The sequence below is a fragment of the Callorhinus ursinus genome, unplaced genomic scaffold (assembly GCF_003265705.2).
Source record: "Callorhinus ursinus isolate GAN/ISIS: 27379988/994484 unplaced genomic scaffold, GSC_fseal_2.0 scaffold13, whole genome shotgun sequence".
NCBI lineage: Eukaryota > Metazoa > Chordata > Mammalia > Carnivora > Otariidae > Callorhinus > Callorhinus ursinus.
In genome coordinates, this window is record NW_027397075.1 from 49,263,818 (window position 1) to 49,284,503 (window position 20,686).

The 20,686-nt window shown below is 37.3% G+C and overlaps 1 protein-coding gene across 3 annotated transcripts in view; it reads right to left on the minus strand.

The window, feature by feature from the left end:
- SYT14 (synaptotagmin 14) overlaps positions 1-20,686 on the minus strand; it is a 186,604-nt gene that overhangs the window by 62,261 nt on the left and 103,657 nt on the right. For all 3 annotated transcript variants that reach the window (XM_025877918.2, XM_025877920.2, XM_073900237.1), the window contains one exon: positions 1,742-2,013. In XM_025877918.2, coding sequence (XP_025733703.2) covers positions 1,742-2,013 — 272 coding nt within the window. The remainder of the gene's footprint in view (positions 1-1,741; positions 2,014-20,686) is intronic.

Consider the following 20,686-nt stretch of genomic DNA (forward strand, 5'->3'; position numbering starts at 1 on the left):
CACCGTATAAAGGGAACACTGATGGGGCAGAAAGAATGACAGGGACATATGGGCGATACTTAAATCAAGGCTCACACAGTGTGTTCCTGCCACCTGTACCTACTGGCATCCTATCCTAAGTATGTTAACACTTAGCTCATCTTGCTCCTCTTACTTCTTTATATTTGAAATAGATTAAAACACACACACACACGTACGTACACACACACACACACACACACACACACACACACACACACACGTAATCTAAGCATCTGAATTTGGTCCACAAGTCCCCCGAAATAGCTTGCCTGGTGGTGTACTGGGAGGGTACAGATGCATCGAAGTAATTTCCCACACAATGATTTAGGTCAAGGTGGGAAACAGGATCTAGTCGGTAAGAGCACTGTGTGCGGTCGGACCTAGGTTTGGATGATAGCGCCACCATCTGAGAGGCGCTTACATGCGGGCAAACTGCTTCACTCTCTGAGTCTGAATGTTCTCGTTTGTAAAGTGGAAATAACTTCCTGAAGATGAGGTTACTAACATGAAATGTGCTGACTGTAAAGCTTATAGCAAAATCTCTGGCATAATCGTTGCCAGCCATTGTTGTTGTTAATTCCACGATCCAGGCTTGGCTGCCAGCTTGTTGGCCAGCTCTTGGGCAGGTAAGCCTATACAACAGTGGTCTCAACATGTTCAGGCCCAGGGCACAGGGAAGGATTCTTGGGGAAAATCATGGAATCCTGATGGATTAAACTTAAAATACCAATGTGGAATTTTCTTCTAAGTTAGATACTATATTAGAATACTAGAAATAGTAGAAAAGTAGTAACAGATAAAATGTGTTTTTAGAAATTATATAAGAAAAACTTAAAATTAAGGGAATTCTGTTCATAGCTCTACTTCCATTATTTAATTTTGGTGGTAGATGAAAATTCACCCAGTAAGAACACTGACACACTACAGTATTACGAAATGTTGTCTGGGACAAAAGTTGTAAAAACCTGCAATCTAAAAGAAATAAATCCTAAAAGCACATACTATCTAATGGAAACCTTTAAATTACCTTTATCGTTTTCATCATAAAAGGAAGATTAAAACAAATCCTTTCTAGAACATGGAGAGACTTCAAAAGTTCAACACACCTATTTTTGTTGTTATTTTCACATTTTTGCTTCAAAATAGGAAATAACTTAAAACACAACCAACCAACGACTCTAAACACATGATGCCATGCATTCAAGTTTCATTAGTAAGGCTGAGCATCACTTATCCCTTCCATATTCCATGATATGAAAATGTAAAAACATCATTTTTGAAAAACCTATAAAACACAAATGAGCAACCTCCCCAAAGTAAAAATATCCCAAATAAAAGAATTTTAAAAATAAAAAGCACATAAATAGGAACCTCAAGATGAAAGAAACACTTAAGTAATTCCAGAATATTTTGTATAAAATGTGAAAATATAAAGACCTATCTTGAGGTTGAAACCCAGGGAAGATAATCTGTTTCAATATCTTGTGAATTGCTCTCATTTTTAGCTACCCATCTTCCTTTTGGGAAAAGGGAGGGGGGTGCGTGGAGAAGGGTTGGGACAGTCCATTAAGTCTGCCGGATAAAGATGAGATCAAGGATAATACTGGTACGTAAGCCACAAATGACAGGACAGTGATAAAACCTTCTTACCGAGAGAAGCACAGGGTTATCATCCTCTAATAACATGCACGTAAAAAGCTCTAGGTGTTGTGTTACTTACTTCTGGGCTCAGGACTGCGGTGCTGTCGCTTGGAACATCTTCTTCGTATCCTTTATTAGGAAAACTTTCTATTTCACGACCTATGCTTCCTTCACTTGGGCACTTGTTATATGAGCATCTTGGACTGTTGCTGCAGTGGGAAAATTCACATTTACTGTCCCCAATTTCTGAGGGTGTACATGAGAGATGGGGAGAACCACTGTCATCCTGATATGGTGGTGGCTGCAATTCATCCAGTGGGGGTGTTCTTCTCATTCTCTGAATGCAGTTTCCTGACAATGATTAAGAATCTGGTCACTGTTTCCAATTAGCCTCAACATGCAGTACAGTCCACAATTACTGTAAATAACTTTAAAAAAAACTGGATCAAGAAATTTGTGGCAACATAACTAGTAGATTCACTTGCGAGTTTCCTTCTTCCCTAACAGAGAGACGCAGAAGTAAAATAGCCTGGTTTCCCACTCCTCTCCTCCTGCACAGTAAGATTAGGAAAAATAAAAGTCACATATGTGGAGAGATGCTGTTATAGACCACAAAGATGGAAGAGCGATAAATATTAGTGAACTAGCTTATTTATTTAGTTCTTTCTTTCACAACAATCCGGAAGCATACACATATTTTGACTACTCCCCCATGATGTGTGGCCTATCTAGCCACACTAGGTACAAATACGGGAGGGACCACAAACATAAACACCTCATTTATTTTCTTTAGCTACGGAGATGGACTTAAACTAGGACTCGGCTCAGCCATGTCAGAAACTATTTCTCCACATCCACATGAGATCCAGAATCCTAAAATGAAGTGCACCGTGAACCCAGGCCTAATCCCCATTAACGAGCAGAAGCTGCATTTCAGCTGGTCTCCACAATCAGGCGGCTGCTCCCTGCCCCACCCCCCCATGGCCCCCTGCCCCCAATGCCACTCCCTGCCCCCACTGCAGCTCTCCCTGCCCACTGCGTCCCTCTCCCCCTTCTAAAGTGTACAGCTCCACCTTGTCTACAGCAGGCATCTCTACCTCCAGCAATGAATCTGAAACCACATTTTCTTGCAGGCTTAAATTATCCTTTTAATTTTTACCTCAATGATCTGTCTCAGGAGCTCGGAATAAATAGGTCTGTGAACAGGATAGAGGTGGGGGTAGGAGGGGGATGTAAAAAAATAGAGCTGAGTATACAATTTAAGAGTAGCTAAGTCTCTGTAGATAAATCCTGAATGCAATGTCAGGTATTAAATTTAAACACTGCTCATTTTTTCTTTTAATGGACTGTGAATCTCCGTTCTTAAAAGGGGCCCTGAAAAAAGGTATTTTGTATTATAATTCTTATAATGGAGTTCAGTTCAAATGCTCAATAGGTCTTCTGTTCTTCCTAAGACAGTAAAACTTTACATAAGAAATACAAAGCTCATTTAAAAATCATCACAATGCCTGGTTCAATGAAAAATATTAATTTGCATGAACTTAGCACAAATTTACATATTTGCTCAGAAGCAAATTTTAGAAAAAGAAAACTAAACGTCTTACCTAGTGAGTCTAACATACCAACTTTAGTTTATAAAACATAAGCAAAAAATAAAAAAGTTACTGAATTAACATACTTGAAGCTAAATTTGAGAAGGGAAGATAGATTGAATTGATACACTGCACTTAGTAGCAAATAAATATCCCAGATTTCAGAGAGGGGCTTCCAGGAAACCTTTAGTTTTCCTGATAAAAGCAGGCAGACTCAACTGGCAGGCACTTTTTGTCCCTTCTCTTTCCTCCTGCCTGGAGCTGCTGTAGCCATCTTGTAATCACAAAGTATACAGGCATGACAATGAAAGCTAAGGGGAAGGAAGCAGAAAAACAGAGAGTATCTGGGTAACTGAAACATCACTAAGTAGCTACGGCCAAACTTTTTGAAGCCTAAGACAAATCCCTCTAGGTTAAAAAACATGACAACAACAAAACAGTGACAGTTGGATTTTCTGTTTCCAAATATATTCTCTATTGATACTTCTAAAATTATTTAACCAATATCCCCCTCATTAAAAATGTGTATTTAATCAGCCATTGAATTATAAATTAAATGGTAATACCTAATATTTGCTGTAACAGGAAGTCAACTAAAAATTTCCCAATGTAGGGGTTTTAGGAGTTGGCATACCATCTTTTCCTTTACCTTTATTTTTTTTAAAAGAGAGGTGATCTTTCCCAGATCTCAGACCTGAGTGCTCAGCATTTTATCTCACAGGTCACACTGGAGAGAACTGGGTACATTTCTATTCCTCAAACCATCTCTTAATGGGGGGAGGATGGGATTACCACAATTGACTTAGATTAATAAGAAGCCATCAAAGTGAAGCTGGGGATGGAGTCAGCTTCAATGTCCATATTTATATGGGAGAGAGTAGAGGCCACTCACCAAGAAAAAAAAGAGAAAGAACTTAAATGAATAAAATTAGATATGAAAATAGAGACATTACAACAGAAACCACAGATATAAAAGATCATACAAGATTACTATGAAAAAGTATATGACAACAAATTGGACAACCTAGAAGAAACATAAATTCCTAGAAACATACTAGCTACCAAGATTGAATCATGAAGAAATAGAAAATCTGAACAGACCAATAACTAGTAAGGAGATTAAACCAGTAATCAATAGCCTCCCAACAACAGATGTCCAGGGCCAGATGGCTTCACTGGTGAAGTCTACCAAAACTTAAAGAAGAATTAATACTAACTCCTCTCAAACTCTTACAAAAAACAGAAGAGGAGGGATCACTTCCCAACTCATTTTACCAGGTCAGCGTTACCCTGATACCAAATCCAGACAAGGACACTACAAGAAAACTACAGGCCAATATCCCTAATAAATATAGATGCAAAAATTCTTAACAAAATATCAAGAGACCAAGTTCAACAATACATGAAAGGCATCATACGACATGATCAATTGGGATCTATTCCAGGGATTCAAGGGTGGTTCGACATCTGTAAATCAAGTGATGCAATACAACACATTAACAAAATAAAGGATAAAAATCATATGATTATCACAATAGATGTAGAAAAAGCATTTGACAAAATTCAACATCCATTCATGACAAAAACTCTCCAGAAACTGTGTAGAGAGAATGTTAGTCAACATAATAAAGGCCATATATAACAAAACCACAGCTAACAGTATATTCAACAGTGAAAAGCTGAAAGCTTCTCTAAGATAAAGAACAAGACAAGGATGCTGACTCTTACCATGTGGAAATCCTAGCCAGAGCAATTAACCAAGAAAAGAAATAAAAGGCATCCAAATTGGAAAAGAAGAAGTAAAACTGTCTCTATTTCCAGATGACATGATAGTATATATAAAAAACCCTGAAGACTCCACCAAAAAACTGTTAGGACTAATAAATGAATGCAGTAAAGTTGTAGGACACAAATCAATATAAAAAATCAGTTGCATTTCTATATACTAACAACAAACTATCAGGAAAGAAATTTTTTAAAATTCCATTTACAATTTGCATCAAAAAGAACAGAATACTTACGAATAAATTTAGTCAAGGAGATAAAAGATCTACCTGCACGATACACTAAGAACTATAAGATATTGATGAAAGAAATTATAAAAGACACAAAACAAATGCAAAGATATTTTATGCAAATGGATTGGCAGAAATAGTATTGTTAAAATGTCCATACTACTCAAAGCACTCTACAGATTCAAAGTGAACTCTATAAAAATTCCACTGGCATTTATTTACAGAAATAGAAAAAACCAGTTCTAAACTTTGTATGGAATCACAGAAGACTCCAAAAGCCAAAGCAATCTTGAAAAAGAAAAACAAAGCTGGAGATATCAGTCTTCCTGCTTTCAAACTATATTACAAACCTACAGTAGTCAAAAGAGTATGGCATTGGCATAAAAAAACAGATACACAGATCAACAGAACAGATAGCCCAGAAATAAACACATATATTGCCAATTAATTTATTACAAAAGAGCCAAGGATATACAATGGGGAGAGGAAAATCTCTTTAATAAATGGTGATGAGAAAATTGGACAGTCACATGCAAACTAATGAAACTGAATTACTATCTTATAAACAAAAAACCAACTCAAAATGGAATAAAGACTTGAAATATAAAGCTTGAAACTATAAATCTTAAGTGAAAACATAGGGAATAAGCTCCTTCACACTGGTCTTGATAATGCCAGGAGCAAAGGCAACAAAAGCAAAAATAAACAAGTGGGACTATATCAAAATAAAAAGCTTCTGCATAGAAAGCCATCAAAAAAAATACAGACAACCTATGGAATGGGAGAAAATATTTACAAATAATATATCCAATAAAGGGTTAATACTCAAAATGTATAAATAACTCCTCCAACTTAACAGCAAAATAACAATCTGATTAAAAAATGGGCTGAGGAATTAAACACATTTTTTTCAAACCAGACATCCAAATGGCTAATAGGTATATGAAAAGGTGGTCAACATCACTAATCATCAGGGAAATGCAAATCAAAAGCATAATGAGATATTTCACACCTGTTAGAATGCCTAATATCAAAAAGACAATGGATAACAAATGCTGGCTAGGATGGGGATAAAATGGAACCCTTGTACACTGTTGGTGGGAATGTAAACTGGTAAAACCAGTTTTAAAACAGTATGGAGATTCCTCAAAAAATTAAAAATAAAACTACCATATGATCGAGCAATTCTACCTCTGGGTATTTATCTGAAGAAAATGAAATCACTATCTCAAAAAGATACCTGCACTCTATGTTCACTGCAGTATTATTTATAATAGTCAAAACATGCAAACAACCTAAGTGTCCATCAATGGATTGAATGCATAAAGGAACACACACTGGACTGTTATTCAGCCACAAAAAAGAAGAAAATACTGAATTTGCGACAACACAGATGAACCTCGAGGGCAAGTGAAATAAGTCAGAAGAGAGAGAAAACTACTGTATGATGTCACTTATATGTGGAATCTACAAAATCTGAACTCACAGATACAGAGAACAGATCGGTCATTGCTAGAGGTGGGGATGGGAGGGGGTGAAGGAAATGTGTGAAGGGGCTTTCCAGTTATAAAATAAATAAGTCCTGGAAGGTAATGTACAGCATGGTGACAGCAATAATGTATTGTACACTTGAAAGTTGCTAAAGGAGAAGATCTTCAAAGTTCTTTTTTTTTTTTTTTAAAGATTTATTTATTTGACAGAAAGAGAGAGATAGGAGAGAGAGAACACACAATCAGGAGGAGCAGAGGCAGAGGGAGAAGAAGCAGGCTCCCTGCAGAGCAGGGAGCCCCACACGGGACTCAATCCCAGGACCCTGGGACCATGACCTGAGCCGAAAGCAGACACTTAACCGACTGAGCCACCCAGGCGCCCCAAGATCTTCAAAGTTCTTATTAGAAGAAAAAAATGTCTAACTATGTGAGGTGACCGACGTTACCTAAACTTACTGGGGTAGTCATTTTGCAACATGTATATATACCACATCTTATGTTGTGCTGATACCTTGGACTAATATGTCATATATTGATTATATCTCAGTAAAACTGGAAAAAGAAAGGTAAAGAATGACTAAACACTTCCCTTTCAAAAGCTTATACACTAATGGGGAGTATAAAAATACATACACACATGAAACCAAAGCAAAGAAACAAACCAAAAGAATATATGCCTAAAGAATATAGGGTTCAGGAAGAAGGAAGATAAAGGACATTGGCTAGAAAAACCAACACAATCAAGTCCTTGCCTTCCAAGTCCTTCACTCTGATTCCAGTTTTCATCTTTATTAAAATATCTTCTCTCTCTGTGGCTCTTTCTTCTTTAATAGTAGTTTCACTGTATTAACCCTTCTCATGTAACCAACACAATCTAACTTCTGTCTGGTAATAATCTTATATCTTACTCCTTTAGTTTGCTTTTTTTACATCAGGTCCCTGTCTAGCTGCCAGCCAACTAGGATATATTTACACAGCTGAGCTCCTGTCATCTGGCTCTTGTTGAGATTCAGTGTAACCATGCTCCAGAGACCAAGGCATAAGACATTTAGTGATATTTAAAGATACTAAGTAGGCTCCATGAGTAGACCTCACTAGTGTTTCTGGATTTGAGAGAAAAAATTTTAGAGCTGTGAATTTTGGAATGTACATATCAGGACATATAAATTATATAATTTATGATATATAAAATATATTAATAAGAATAAATAAATATATATTAGGATACCTTATATTTATTACATATTTATATGACACTTTATAATTACATAAATATAGAATATATAAATTTGTAATGTAAATATTTATTATTTATATATTTATTATATATTTATATAATTATAAGGTATTATATAAATCCTTGAAGTTTTAAAAATAATAATACCATACGTTTCACTTTTCACTTTACTTCTGCATTTTACTTTACAAAGTGAAGAACACCCAGATGTATCCAGAACAGGAATTTCACTTAAAAATATGCAGTTACGAAGATTTTTCCTTTTTCAATCTTTTGCAACAATATCTTCTTTCTCTAATTGGCAACTACTTCATATCATATGCACAGTACAATAACTAAGAGTTGACTAAAATTTAATGAATACTGGAAAATTTTTAATACAACTGTTTTATAAAATAACAATTTATACTATAGTTGTTAAATTACACTGTAAACATCCAACCTTAAGGGGAAATTTCTAGTAGAACTATCAAACACCAAAATGATGATAAGCTACTATTACTTTTTCCCTCATTTTACAACCTAATTCCATGCCCTATTTGGTGGAAATGATAGATCCATAAAAGGATTCATGCATGGAAATATTTTAAGCATGTTAGCTTACCATCTGCATATTGCAGAGCACCCACAAAAGAAGACAAAGTAGGTTTCTACCTTACAAAAAACCAGGATGCATGCATATCTGGAATATGATTGGAGTTTTTAACATATTTGAGAGTAGTATTCTAAGTTTGAGAACCTCAACTCTAAAAAGTGGTGAACATTCTACATCTGCAGAATTCAGTTTTCAAGTGTCTGTAGAAATTTGCCAAAACTGATCACATACCGTGTAATAAGTTAAGGCTTGACACATTTCACAAAACTGGAAGCATAAAGAAGATATTTTCTGACCACAGTGAAATTAAACTAGAAATCAGAAACAAAAATATAACTAAAAAAACTATAGAAATCTAGATAAAGTAACCAGAAATTAAAATACACTTCTAAATAATTCATGGGTCAAAGAAGGAATCACAATAGAAATTAGAAAATGTACTGAAAATAATGATAATAAAAATAATCTGGGAGCACCTGGGTGGCTCAGTCAGTTAAGCCGTCTACCTTGGCTCAGGTTATGATTTCAGGGTCCTGGGATGGAGCTCCCCATCAGGTTCTCACTCAGCGGGTAGTCTGCTTCTCTCTCTCCCTCTGCCCCTCTCCCTACTCGTGCTCTCACTCTCAAATAAGTAAATAAAATCTTAAAAAAAATCTGTATAAAATACTTATGGAATGTGGCTAAAGCCACACTTAGAAGGAAATTTACGGGCCGAAGTGCTTACGTTGGGGAAGGAAGGGGAGTGAGGAAGGCTGAAAACAAGGACCTAATTACTACTCACTTCAAGAAGTTAAAAACTTAAAAAACAAACAAGTTAACTCAGAGAAAGGAGAAAGAATGAAATAATAAAGAGCAGAAATAAAATAGAAAACATATGCACAAAAGAGAGCATTAGTAAACCAAAATAAAATTCATTGAGAACACTAATAAAATAGTTAAATTGCTGGAAGAGACTAGTCAGGAAGAGAAAGAGAGATGGTATAAATTATTAATATTGGGAATAAAAAGGAGGACATCATTTCAAACCCTTCAGACATTAAAGAGAGAGCGAGCTTTTCTTTTGTCCTTTCCTTTTTTGGAAATTTTAGTCCTAAAGCTAATCAGTGGGGCTGAAGGAGGCAGCAGTCTGCACTGGTAGAGGCATATGTCAGAGCCTGGGTGAGATGGGATGTCTACCCATGGGAGAAGCCCGGCACACTATTTCGGAGCCCAAGAGAGACAAGAAGGGCATCCATGTCCATATAGGTAGAGCCCAGCATGAGATGTCAGAGCTCACATAGGGTAAAGTGGGCACCCATCCACAGGGCATCCCTAAATAGCATGCTGGAGCCCAAGCTGGGTGAGAAATGCCCAGCATGGAGAGCCAGAGCCTCACCAGGATAAGAAGGCTCCCCACAGTGGGGCAGCCTCGCATGGGGCAACAAAGCCCAAATGGGGTGAGCAGTGTGTCTCCAATGAGGGAAAGGGGAGTCAAAGCCCGAGGAGGATCAGAGCCATGGAGGGGGACTGGCGTGGGTTGTTGAAGCCCAGGAATGCTGAAGAGGGAACCCACACAGAGGCACACCTGTGAAAGTGCATCAGCACCCACACAGAAGCAGGATGGGGAAGGTATCCATGTGTGGGGGTAACCTGGCGTGTGGTGTTAGAGCCCAGGTGGGGTGAGGAAGGCAACTGTGTGGGGAAAAGGGGAAGTCCTGGAACACAGTGTCCGACCCCAAGCAGGAAGTCAGAGCTTTGGTAGGGTGGTGAGGACATCCAGTGTGGATGGTAAGCTAGTCTGGAGTGTCAGAACCCACGTTCTGAGGGTCATGAGGACATCCACAAGTAGAAAAGGCTGCAGGGGATAGCAGAGCCCAAATAGGGTGAGGGGGCATACATGTAGACAGAGGGTGCGATTAATTGAATAATAAATATGTTAAGTTTAATGGAAGCCAGGTCTATCTCTCTGTGTTGGAAAAGGAAGATACAATATGAAGAAAGGGGAAAATCTAGAACTCTGGTCTTGGATTAGAATTGAGGATATCAGTGTGAACTTAATTTTTAAATATTAAGTAAATACAGTATAAATATGCATATAATATGCATGCACACATACACATACACACCATTTCCTAAGTATCCTAGCTCTGTCCACTGAGAGGGTTTAAGAACAACACCTCAATAGGGGCTCCTGGGTGGCTCAATTGGTTAAGTGTCCGACTCTTTATCTCAGCTCAGGTCTTAATCTCAGGGTTGTGATTTCAAACCTTGTGTTCAAGAAGCTTGACCAGTAGCTGGCCAAGAAGTATGATGCCTTTTTGGCTTCAGAATCTCTGATCAAGCAGATCCCACGAATCCTAGGCCCAGGCCTGAGTCAGACTGGCAAGTTCCCTTCCTTGCTGACGCACAATGAGAACATGGTGGCCAAAGTGGATGAAGTGAAGTCCACCGTCAAATTCCAGAGGAAGAAGGTGCTGCATCTGGCAGCGGCCACTGGCCATGTGAAGATGACAGATGATGAGCTTGTGTATAACATCCACTTAGCGTCAATTTCCTGGCGTCATTGCCCAAGGAGAACTGGCAGAACGTCTGGGCTTTATACATCGAGAACTCCATGGGCAAGCCCCAGTGCCTATACTAAGGCACAGTTTAATAAACCCTAGTGTGCTACCATTAAAAAAAGAAAAGAAAAGAAAAGAACACCACCTCAATAGCAGTGTATACATCTAGTACCCAGATCTTGGCTTCTAAATCTATTCTTCACTAAAAGGAACCAGGACTCCATGAAGAAACAGCAAATTTCAGGGCTAGGAAAAGAAATCGAGAATAAGAATGTATTCAGAGAATGAGGGGGACATGTCAAAAAGACAAAGAAGTCAGCGTGAAGTGATTTGCACTGAACAAATCCCACAATTTGAGCTTCAAAAAAAAAATAGTTGAAGTAACTGATTATAACACATTGAAGAGGAAAATTTTAATCCATCTAGATATAAATATATGAATAAATTGAAAGAATTTTGAGGAACAGATTTATGTACATAGTTACAAAGTACTTAATTATCAAGAGTACATACTTCCTTAATGAAGAGATCAAAGTGAATACTAGGAATAACATGACAAATCAAGTGTGCATCACCTGATAGGATGCAATGAGAGGAATAAGCACCACTTCCTTGGTCTTCCAGTTAAAGGTGCATCACCTGAATCTAATCATGAGAAATGTCAGACAAATGCAGATATTCTAAAAAATAACTGCTCTGTAATCTTCAAAAAGGAATGACTGAAAAACTGGTCTAGCCCAAAGGAGACCAAAGAGACATGACACCCATGATTTTGAACTAGATCCTTCTGCTCTAATGGACATTATCTGGACAACTGTTGACCAGGAATGGATTCCGAAGACAAGATGGCAATATAAACCAATGTTAATGTCTTTATTTTGATGGTTGTATTATGGTTATGTGAGAGAATATTTTTGTTTGTAGAGAATATACACTAAAGTATTTGGGGGTGATGAAGCATCAGGTCAGCAGGCGACTTACTCTGAAATAGCTCCAGGGGTAAAAAGGATTTTGTACTATTTTTTGGTAGTATTTTTCCAACTTTTGTTAATTTTGTGAATGTTTAAAACATTATCCATAAAAAGACACTGTCGTGTCTCTTGAAAATTTGAAAATCATAGGATACAAATTCCTAAAGAAAAAAAAACCTAAACAGATCCAAGAAACAGGAAAATTATATAATCTTACACCTATTACAGAAATTGAACTCATACTTTAAAACCTTCCTAACAAAGAAAAGTCCAGGTAAATTTACCATTTAAGGAAGAAAAATCACGAATTTTATACAAAATGTTTTAGATAATATTAAAAAGAGGGAACACTTGTGAAATTATCCTATGAAGCCAGCATAAACTTGCTACCAGAGCCTGATAAGATATCTTACAAGAAAAGAATAAGCCAATTCCTCTTGTGAACACAGATACAAAAATTCTACACAAAATACTAGCAAATGAAACCCAGGGTCATATAAACGAGGAACTACATCATAACCAACTTGGGTTTATACCAGGAATATACAGTTATTGTACAAATGCAAGGTGGATTTACTTTTACTGCATTAAAAGAATAAAGGTAAAAAGTCATGTGATAATTGTAATCAATTTTAAAAAAGCATTTGAAAAAAAGCATCTAATAAAATTCATTATCCATTCATGATAAAATCTCTGCTCTGCACAAATGAGGGATAGAAGGCAAATTCCTTTATCCCATAAAGAGTACCTTTGAAAGTCCTACAGCAAACATCGCATTTAATGGTGAAATGTTGAAAACTTAACGTCTGCTATCAGGAATAAGACAAGGATGCCTATTTATCACCACTTCTATTCAACAATGTACCGGAAGTTCTAGCCATTGCAATAAGGTGAGAAAAAGATGTAAAAGGATTGGAAAAAAAGAAGTAAAACTGTTTTTACTCTCAGATGACGACTGAGATATAGAAACCCCCAAATACTTTAGAGATAATCTATTAGAGCTAGGTAAGCAAATTTAGCAAGGTCACTGAATATGGTTATCAATGTAAAAAAGATCAACTGAATTTCTACACACACAAATGAAAAATTAAAAAATGAAGTTTAAAAACAATCCCACAGGGCGCCTGGGTGGCTCAGTCGGTTGAAGCGACTGCCTTTGGCTCAGGTCATGATCCTGGAGTCCCGGGATCGAGTCCCACATCGGGCTCCCTGCTCGGCAGGGAGTCTGCTTCTCCCTCTGACCCTCTTCCCTCTCGTGCTCTCTATCTCTCATTCTCTGTCTCAAATAAATAAATAAAATCTTAAAAAAAAAATAAAAACAATCCCACATATAATGGCACCAGATAACACCAAATACCTAAGAATGAACCTAAGAAATCATTTTGCCGTTATTTTTCAGTTTAGGGGTTTATAATTAGAATTATTATTATTAGCAATTGGCAGAGTCTACACTTCGGCTTTCTTTTTTTTTTTTTTTTAACTTTTTACTGTTATGTTAATCACCATACCACACTTCGGCTTTCTAAGCAATGGCTATATGGTGTAGGAAGGGATTGCTAGAAACCACTGGAGTTTCCTTTCTCTAGCAACAAGTCATCCCAAGAGAAAAGGAGAGATTAGTCTACCATCAGAGACCTGAGAATTGCAAATCTGGTGAATGTCTTCACTAGTTTGGTCACTGTGAAAATTAATAAGCTTGAAAAATGGTGGCAGATTATCATAAACTTCTAATTAGATGATGACTTTAACTGGAGTTACCACTCCAGATGGAGTCTCCTTATTAAGCAAATTAAAACAGCCTTGGTATTTGATATGTAGCTTTTACACAGAAAATGCTTTTTCCTTTGTAACAATCCAGAGAGAACAAAAGTAACATGTTGTTTTCACCTGGCAAAGAAAGCAATACTTCTACTTCCCAGGGAAACATAATAAAATATTCTTGTTCTATACCACAATCTGCTCTGCAGAGACCTTGGCTGCCTCAACATCCCGTTCTACATGCCCTTGATCCTCCTCTGAATGACAGCAAACTAAGGACCTGGAGAGTAGAAGACTTGAGGGATTGAAGTGCCTTGGTAAAATATACATGTGTGACAGAACTGAGAACTCAATCTTATGAAATTACAAGGGCTTGCCTCCTCAGTAAAGTTCCTGAGAATACAGGAGTATGAATATTGGGAATTCACTGGGAATATTCCTCCCAATGTCAAAGAGAATTTCCTACCCCTTGTCTGTGTCCCACTAAGAAGGAGACAAAAAGTTTCATTGGCCTTTTTACACTCTGAAAGCAGCACATTCCATAGCTGAGTATACAGCTTTGATCCATCTACAAGGTAAAATAAAAAGCTTTTAGCTTTGAGTAGCACCCGGAACAACAGAAGTCTCTCTAGATGATCCAGGGTACAGTGGAATGAGCTTTACACTTGACCTTTAAAGACTCAGCAAACCAAATGGTCTTCAAATGTCTGTAGTAGGTAATGATGCTTAAAAGTATTAAGAAGCTCTGATGGTAGAATTCATTGGAGGACTCAAGATTTTTTTTTTTTTTGCCATATCTTTGCTGACATTTTTGCTTTTTTTTAAATTTAAAATATTTTATTTGAGAAAGTGAGGCCGAGAGAGAGAGAGAGGCCAAGTGGGTAGAGAGATCAGCAGATTCCCCACTGAGCAGGAAGCCCGATGCAGGGCTTGATCCCAGGACTTTGAGATCATGACCTGAGCCAAAGGCAGATGCTTAACTGACTGAGCTACTCAGGCGCCCCGACACTTTTGCTTCTAAGATTTTAAATCTTATTGCCAATCTGATGGGTAAAAGTTGGTATCTTGCTTTAATTTGCATAGGGAGGAGAACATCTTTATCAACCACTTATATTTTCTCTATATTCCCCATTAGATAGTTACCTCTTTGAAGTGCTATAGTATTCTGTATATATTAAACACAGTATTCATATATTATTGGTATTTGGTATATGCTACCCATAGCAATCTATATATTTAATGCAATCCCTATCAAAATGCCAACATTTTTTCATAGAACTAGAATAAAACTAAAATTTGTATGAAACCACAAAAGACCCTGAATAGCCAAAGCAATATCAAGAAAGAACAACAAAGTTAAAGGTATCATAATCCCAGACTTCAAGATATACTACAAAGCTATAGTATGGTACTGGCATAAAAACAGACATATAGATCAATGGAACAGAATAGAGAGCCCAGAAATAAGCCTACACATACATAGTTGATTACAACAAAGGAGACAAGAATATACAACCGGGAAAAGACATTCTCTTCAACAAATGGCGTTGGGAAAACTGGACAGCTACATGCAAAAGAAAAAACTGGACCACTTCCTTGTTCCATACACAAACTCAAAATGGGTAAAAACAAACAAAAAAACAAAACAAAACAAAAAACCTAAATGTGAGACTTGAAACCATAAACTCCTAGAAGAAAACATAGGCAGCAATTTCTTTGAGATCGGTCATAGAAACATTTTTCTAGATATGTCTTCTTAGGCAAAGGAAACAAAAACAAAATTAAACTACTGGGATTACACAAAAATAAAAACCTTGTGTGCAGCGAAGGAAACCATCAACAAAACAAAAAGACAACCTACACTGAATGGGAGAAGATATTTGCAAATGACATATCCGTTAAGGGGTTAATATCCAAAATATACAAAGAACTTACAAAATTCAGCCTGAAAAAAACAACCAGTCCAATTAAAAATGGTCAGAGGACCTGAACAGATTTTTTTAAATTATGATTTTTTGCACCTCCAAACACATTTTATTACAAGACAGAGTTCAGATTATTTTTGTACCATGACTTAAAACTCTTAACCTTTCTCACCTTATTTTCCTGGTGGTTTGAAATAATTTCTGAATCAAACTATATTTCACATAGAATTACTGACTTTCTACCAGTACAGTCTTGCTCAGTACATCTATTTTCCGAGTGAAAAATCAATTCATGGTTTCTCATTTCTTCACTTTTAGGTTTTGTTAAAGATCATAGTTCAAGTGAAATGAGAAGTGGTTTGTTTGTTTTTGAGAAACAACTCCTGGCCTACTATTAATATGAAACAGAAACTAACTGGAGGATCAAGAGATGCTAGGTAGCTACGTGATCCAAACTGTCCGGTAGGAAGTAGATAGCATGTGCTCATCTAGCTATAAAGTTGGGGATGTCAAGCTGCACTCCACCATCAAGGGAAACTAGCAGATATTGGATGAGGACCGAGTAAGCTCTGAAGGCAGAGGCAGGTATTACAGGTACGCCTGCTGTATTTTGCTTAACCCGCATGCATTGCCTCATGAGCACAGTACGACTAGTGAGGGCTAACTGAGGGTTAAAACATTATGTCTAGTGATATGCCAAAACTATCAGAAATGGAATGTTCTAATATTATAGTCCTTTCAGAGGAGGCCCTGAAAAACAATATGGAAGGAAAATCTCGGTGGACAGAATTCTTAGTAGCCCATTTGGTTTTCAACTTTGCTTAGAGTAAGAGTTGATCTCAATGACTGGGGTGCCAATGGTCTGGCTGGATGTAAGGACTTGAGAGAGACTGGCAGACTGGTGTCACCTAGAACGGCTCTGGGGCCTGAAAACATTAAATCCCCAATACAACTTAAAACACAAATATGCAGCAAATACCATGACTTCTAAAATTTAACTTCATATATTTTAAGTCTGATTCTTTTCCAAATTGAAAAAGGCAAGATTCCTGATAAATGAGACTCCTAGATGAATTTCGAAAGCATGCCCCAAAATTATAATGTTAATTTCATTTAGTATTTTTGTTTCTCATTTTAGCTTTGTGTTCACTGCTATTCAATTTTATCTACAGAAGATATTTAATATTGGGGCACCTGGGTGGCTCAGTCATTAGGCGTCTGCCTTCAGCTCGGGTCGTGAACCCGGAGTCCTAGGATTGAGCCCCGCATCGGGCTCCCTGCTCCGCGGGGAGTCTGCTTCTCCCTCTCCCACTCCCCCTGCTTGTGTTCCCTCTCTCGCTCTCTCTCTGTCAAACAAATAAATAAAATCTTAAAAAAAAAGGAAAATATTTAATATTAATGAATGACTAAAAATAATATCAAGCAATTTCTGTTTTCATGCACAAGGGAGTAACTGGTGTTTGGTCAGTCTTCCTGCTGTAAACAACTACCAAACTGGACAAAACACATGACACAACTGTTTTCAGATGGAGGACAGCATGCAGTGTGAAAAGGAACACTCACAAGGTGATCCCCTCAACTGACCAACTCTCTGCTTGGGAACGGTATCTTAACGATAGCAGAGAGAATTAAGGTCTGCATAGGGCCAGACAGTCACCTGAGCTGAGGCAGAGGGAAGAGGTTTGAGGCAGCTACAACAGCTGAATAGCAGGGAGGGAGCTCTACAGAGAAAATGGGGCCTCAAAAGTCTGTGTGGAGGACCCCCACGAGTCCCTGGCCAAAGGCTGGCTATACCCCTGCAGAGACAGACTGCCCAAGGCGTACATGGAGATACTAGAGGCCCAGCAATGCCAGGGGAAGAGCTGGGCTCTTTCAGAGTGATGTCGACTTTTAAAATCTATTTTACTGTGATATAATTTATAGACAATAAAATCTATCCATTTCAATGTTTCAACAAATGTATACAGTCCTATAACCACCACACAAAACAGACAAAGTTCCCATCCCTCTCAGTTCTCTCCTGTTCCTTCATCTCCCATAAGTCCAGCCACAGGCCAACTACCGACCTGCTTTCTTTCACTTTTACAGAATCTCATACAAATAGGGTCATAGAGTACATACTCTTTTGTGTCTGGCATTTTGTACTTCCTGTAAATGTTTCCCCGATTGTTGCATAACTTTTCTCAAGTTGTATTCCACTGTACAGATACAATTTATCCTTTCAAACTGTTTTCCAGGAGGCTGTACAATTTGCAAAGTATGAGAGTTCCATTTATTCTACATTCCCACCAATATTTGGTATTGCTAGTCTTAAATTTTAACCATGTCACTGGCTGTGCAGTGTTATATCATGGTGGCTTTAGTTTGCATTCCCCAAACGACTAGAGATTTGAGCATATCTTCATGCATTTATTTGCCATTCATAAATCTCCAGTGATGCATCTGCCCAAAAATGTGCACATTTTTAGGTTGTAAATTTCTTGTAATTGACTCATAAGAGTTCTGTGTAATCTAGATACAGCTCTTTATAAAATGTACATTTTCCCTGTCTATGGCTTACCTTTTCATTTTCTTAATAGTGTCTTTTGAAGAGCAAGTGTTTTACTTTAATGTAGTCATAATCATTCCAGTTTTCTTTTATGATTCATGCCTTTTGATTGCTATTGAGAAAATCCTTGCCTAACCCAAAGTCACAAAGATTTTCTTGGTCTAGTAATTATATAGTTTTAGCTTTTACATTTCGGTTTATGATCCATTTGGGATTAATTTTTGTGTATGTTGTGAAGCAACACTTGTCACTTATTTTTCCATATGGATTTCCAGTTGTTCCAGCACCACTGATTGAAAGCTTTTTATCCTCACTGAATTCACTGGACACCTTGTTGAAAATAATTGTCATGGGGGCACCTGGGTGGCTCAGCTGGTTAAGCGTCTGCCTTTGGCTCAGGTCTGATCCCAGGGTCCTGGGATCGAGTCCTGCATCGGGCTCCCTGCTAAGCGGGAAGCCTGCTTCTCCCTCTCCCATTCCTTCTGCTTGTGTTCCCTCTCTCGCTGTGTCTCTGTCAAATAAATAAAATCTTTACAAAAAAAAGTTGTCATGTGTGGGGGTCTGCTCTACATATGGACTCTCTCCTTTCACTGACCTATACGTTAAGCCTTGTGCCAATACCACACTTTCTTGATCACTGTAGCTTTACACTAAATCTTGAAACCAGATAGTGTTAAGTCCTTTTTGTTGTTGTTGTTTATCTCTATAATACTTTATTCCTACATGTTTTGCCTTATACTTTTTAAAATTTAAATTCAATTAATTAACATAGAGCGTATTATCAGTTTTAGAGGTAGAGGTCAGTGATTCATCAGTCTTATATAATACCCAGTGTTCATTACATCACATGCCCTTCTTAATGCCCATCACCCAATTACCTCATCCCCCCACACCCACCCCCAGTAACCTTCAGTTTGTTTCCTATGATTAAGAGTCTCTTAGGTTTTTCTCTCCCTCTCTGATTTCGTCTTGCTTTGTTTTTTCCTTCTCTTCTCCTTTTGCTATTCTTTTCCACAGCTTTTTTGACCACTCAGTGCCCATTTCATTTCCATAAATATTTTAGCTTGTCATAGGATACAAAAACAAAAAAGAGAGAAAAAAAAAGGCCTCCTGGAATTTTAACTGGGATCATATTCAATCTTTAGATCAGTTTGGGAGGAGACATCTTAACAATACTGAGTCTTCTAATCAATGAACAGGATATACCAACACATTTAAGTCTTCTTTAAATTATCTCAAGTTTTGTAGTTTTCAGTGTAAAGATACTGCTTATTATTCTTATTCCTAAGAATTAATGATAGTTTAAGATGTATTTTTAAAATGTATTTTCCACAATTCACCACGCTCACCATAGCACATACCCTCCCCAAGTAGTGCTGTGAATTGTGCAGGACTGTTGAATCACAGACCTGTACCTCTGAAACAAATAATACAATATATGTTAAAAAGAAGAAGAAGAAGAAGAAGATAGCAGGAGGGGAAGAATGAAGGGGGGGAATTCGGAGGGGGAGACGAACCATGAGAGACAATGAACTCTGAAAAACAAACTGAGGGTTCTAGAGGGGAGAGGGCGGGAGGATGGGTTAGCCTGGTGATGGGTACTAAAGAGGGCACGTTCTGCATGGAGCACTGGGTGTTATACCCAAACAATGAATCATGGAACACTACATCCAAAACTAATGATGTAATGTATGGTGATTAACATAACAATAAAAAAATTTTTAAAAATAAAATGTATTTTCCAATTACTTTTGCTAGTAAACAGAAACTAGATATTTGTATATTGACCTGGTATCCTAAAAATTCTTTATAGATTAGAAATTTCTACATAGTCATATCATCTGCAAAGATAGTTTGGATTCTTCTTTTCCAATCTCTATGACATTTTTTTTCTTGCCTTATTGCACCAGCTAGACCCTAGATTAACACACCAAATAAAACAGTAATGAGAAAGGGAATGTTTGCCATATAGTGAATTTTTTTAAAAAGCATTCAAAATTTCACCACTAAGTGTTAGCCTTATGGGGTTTTAAAAAAGTTTACTTTGTTATGTTTTGTTAAAGCCTGTAATCAGAGATTAAGAAAGTTTGTTGGAACTTTGTCGCGAATGGAAATTGAATTTTGTCAAACACATTTCTCCTCAAGTGTACTGAATGATTATGTGATCTTCTACTTTATTCTGTTATGTGGAGAAATGCAATCCTCCAGTGTTAAACTAAATCTGTATTCCTAAAATGAACCCTACTTGGTAATGATAAGTTATTCTTTTTTTACTGTTAGATTTAACTTGTTGGTATCTCTAAAGGATTCTGCACCTAGGCATATGAGCAACATTGACATTTTTCTCTTTGTG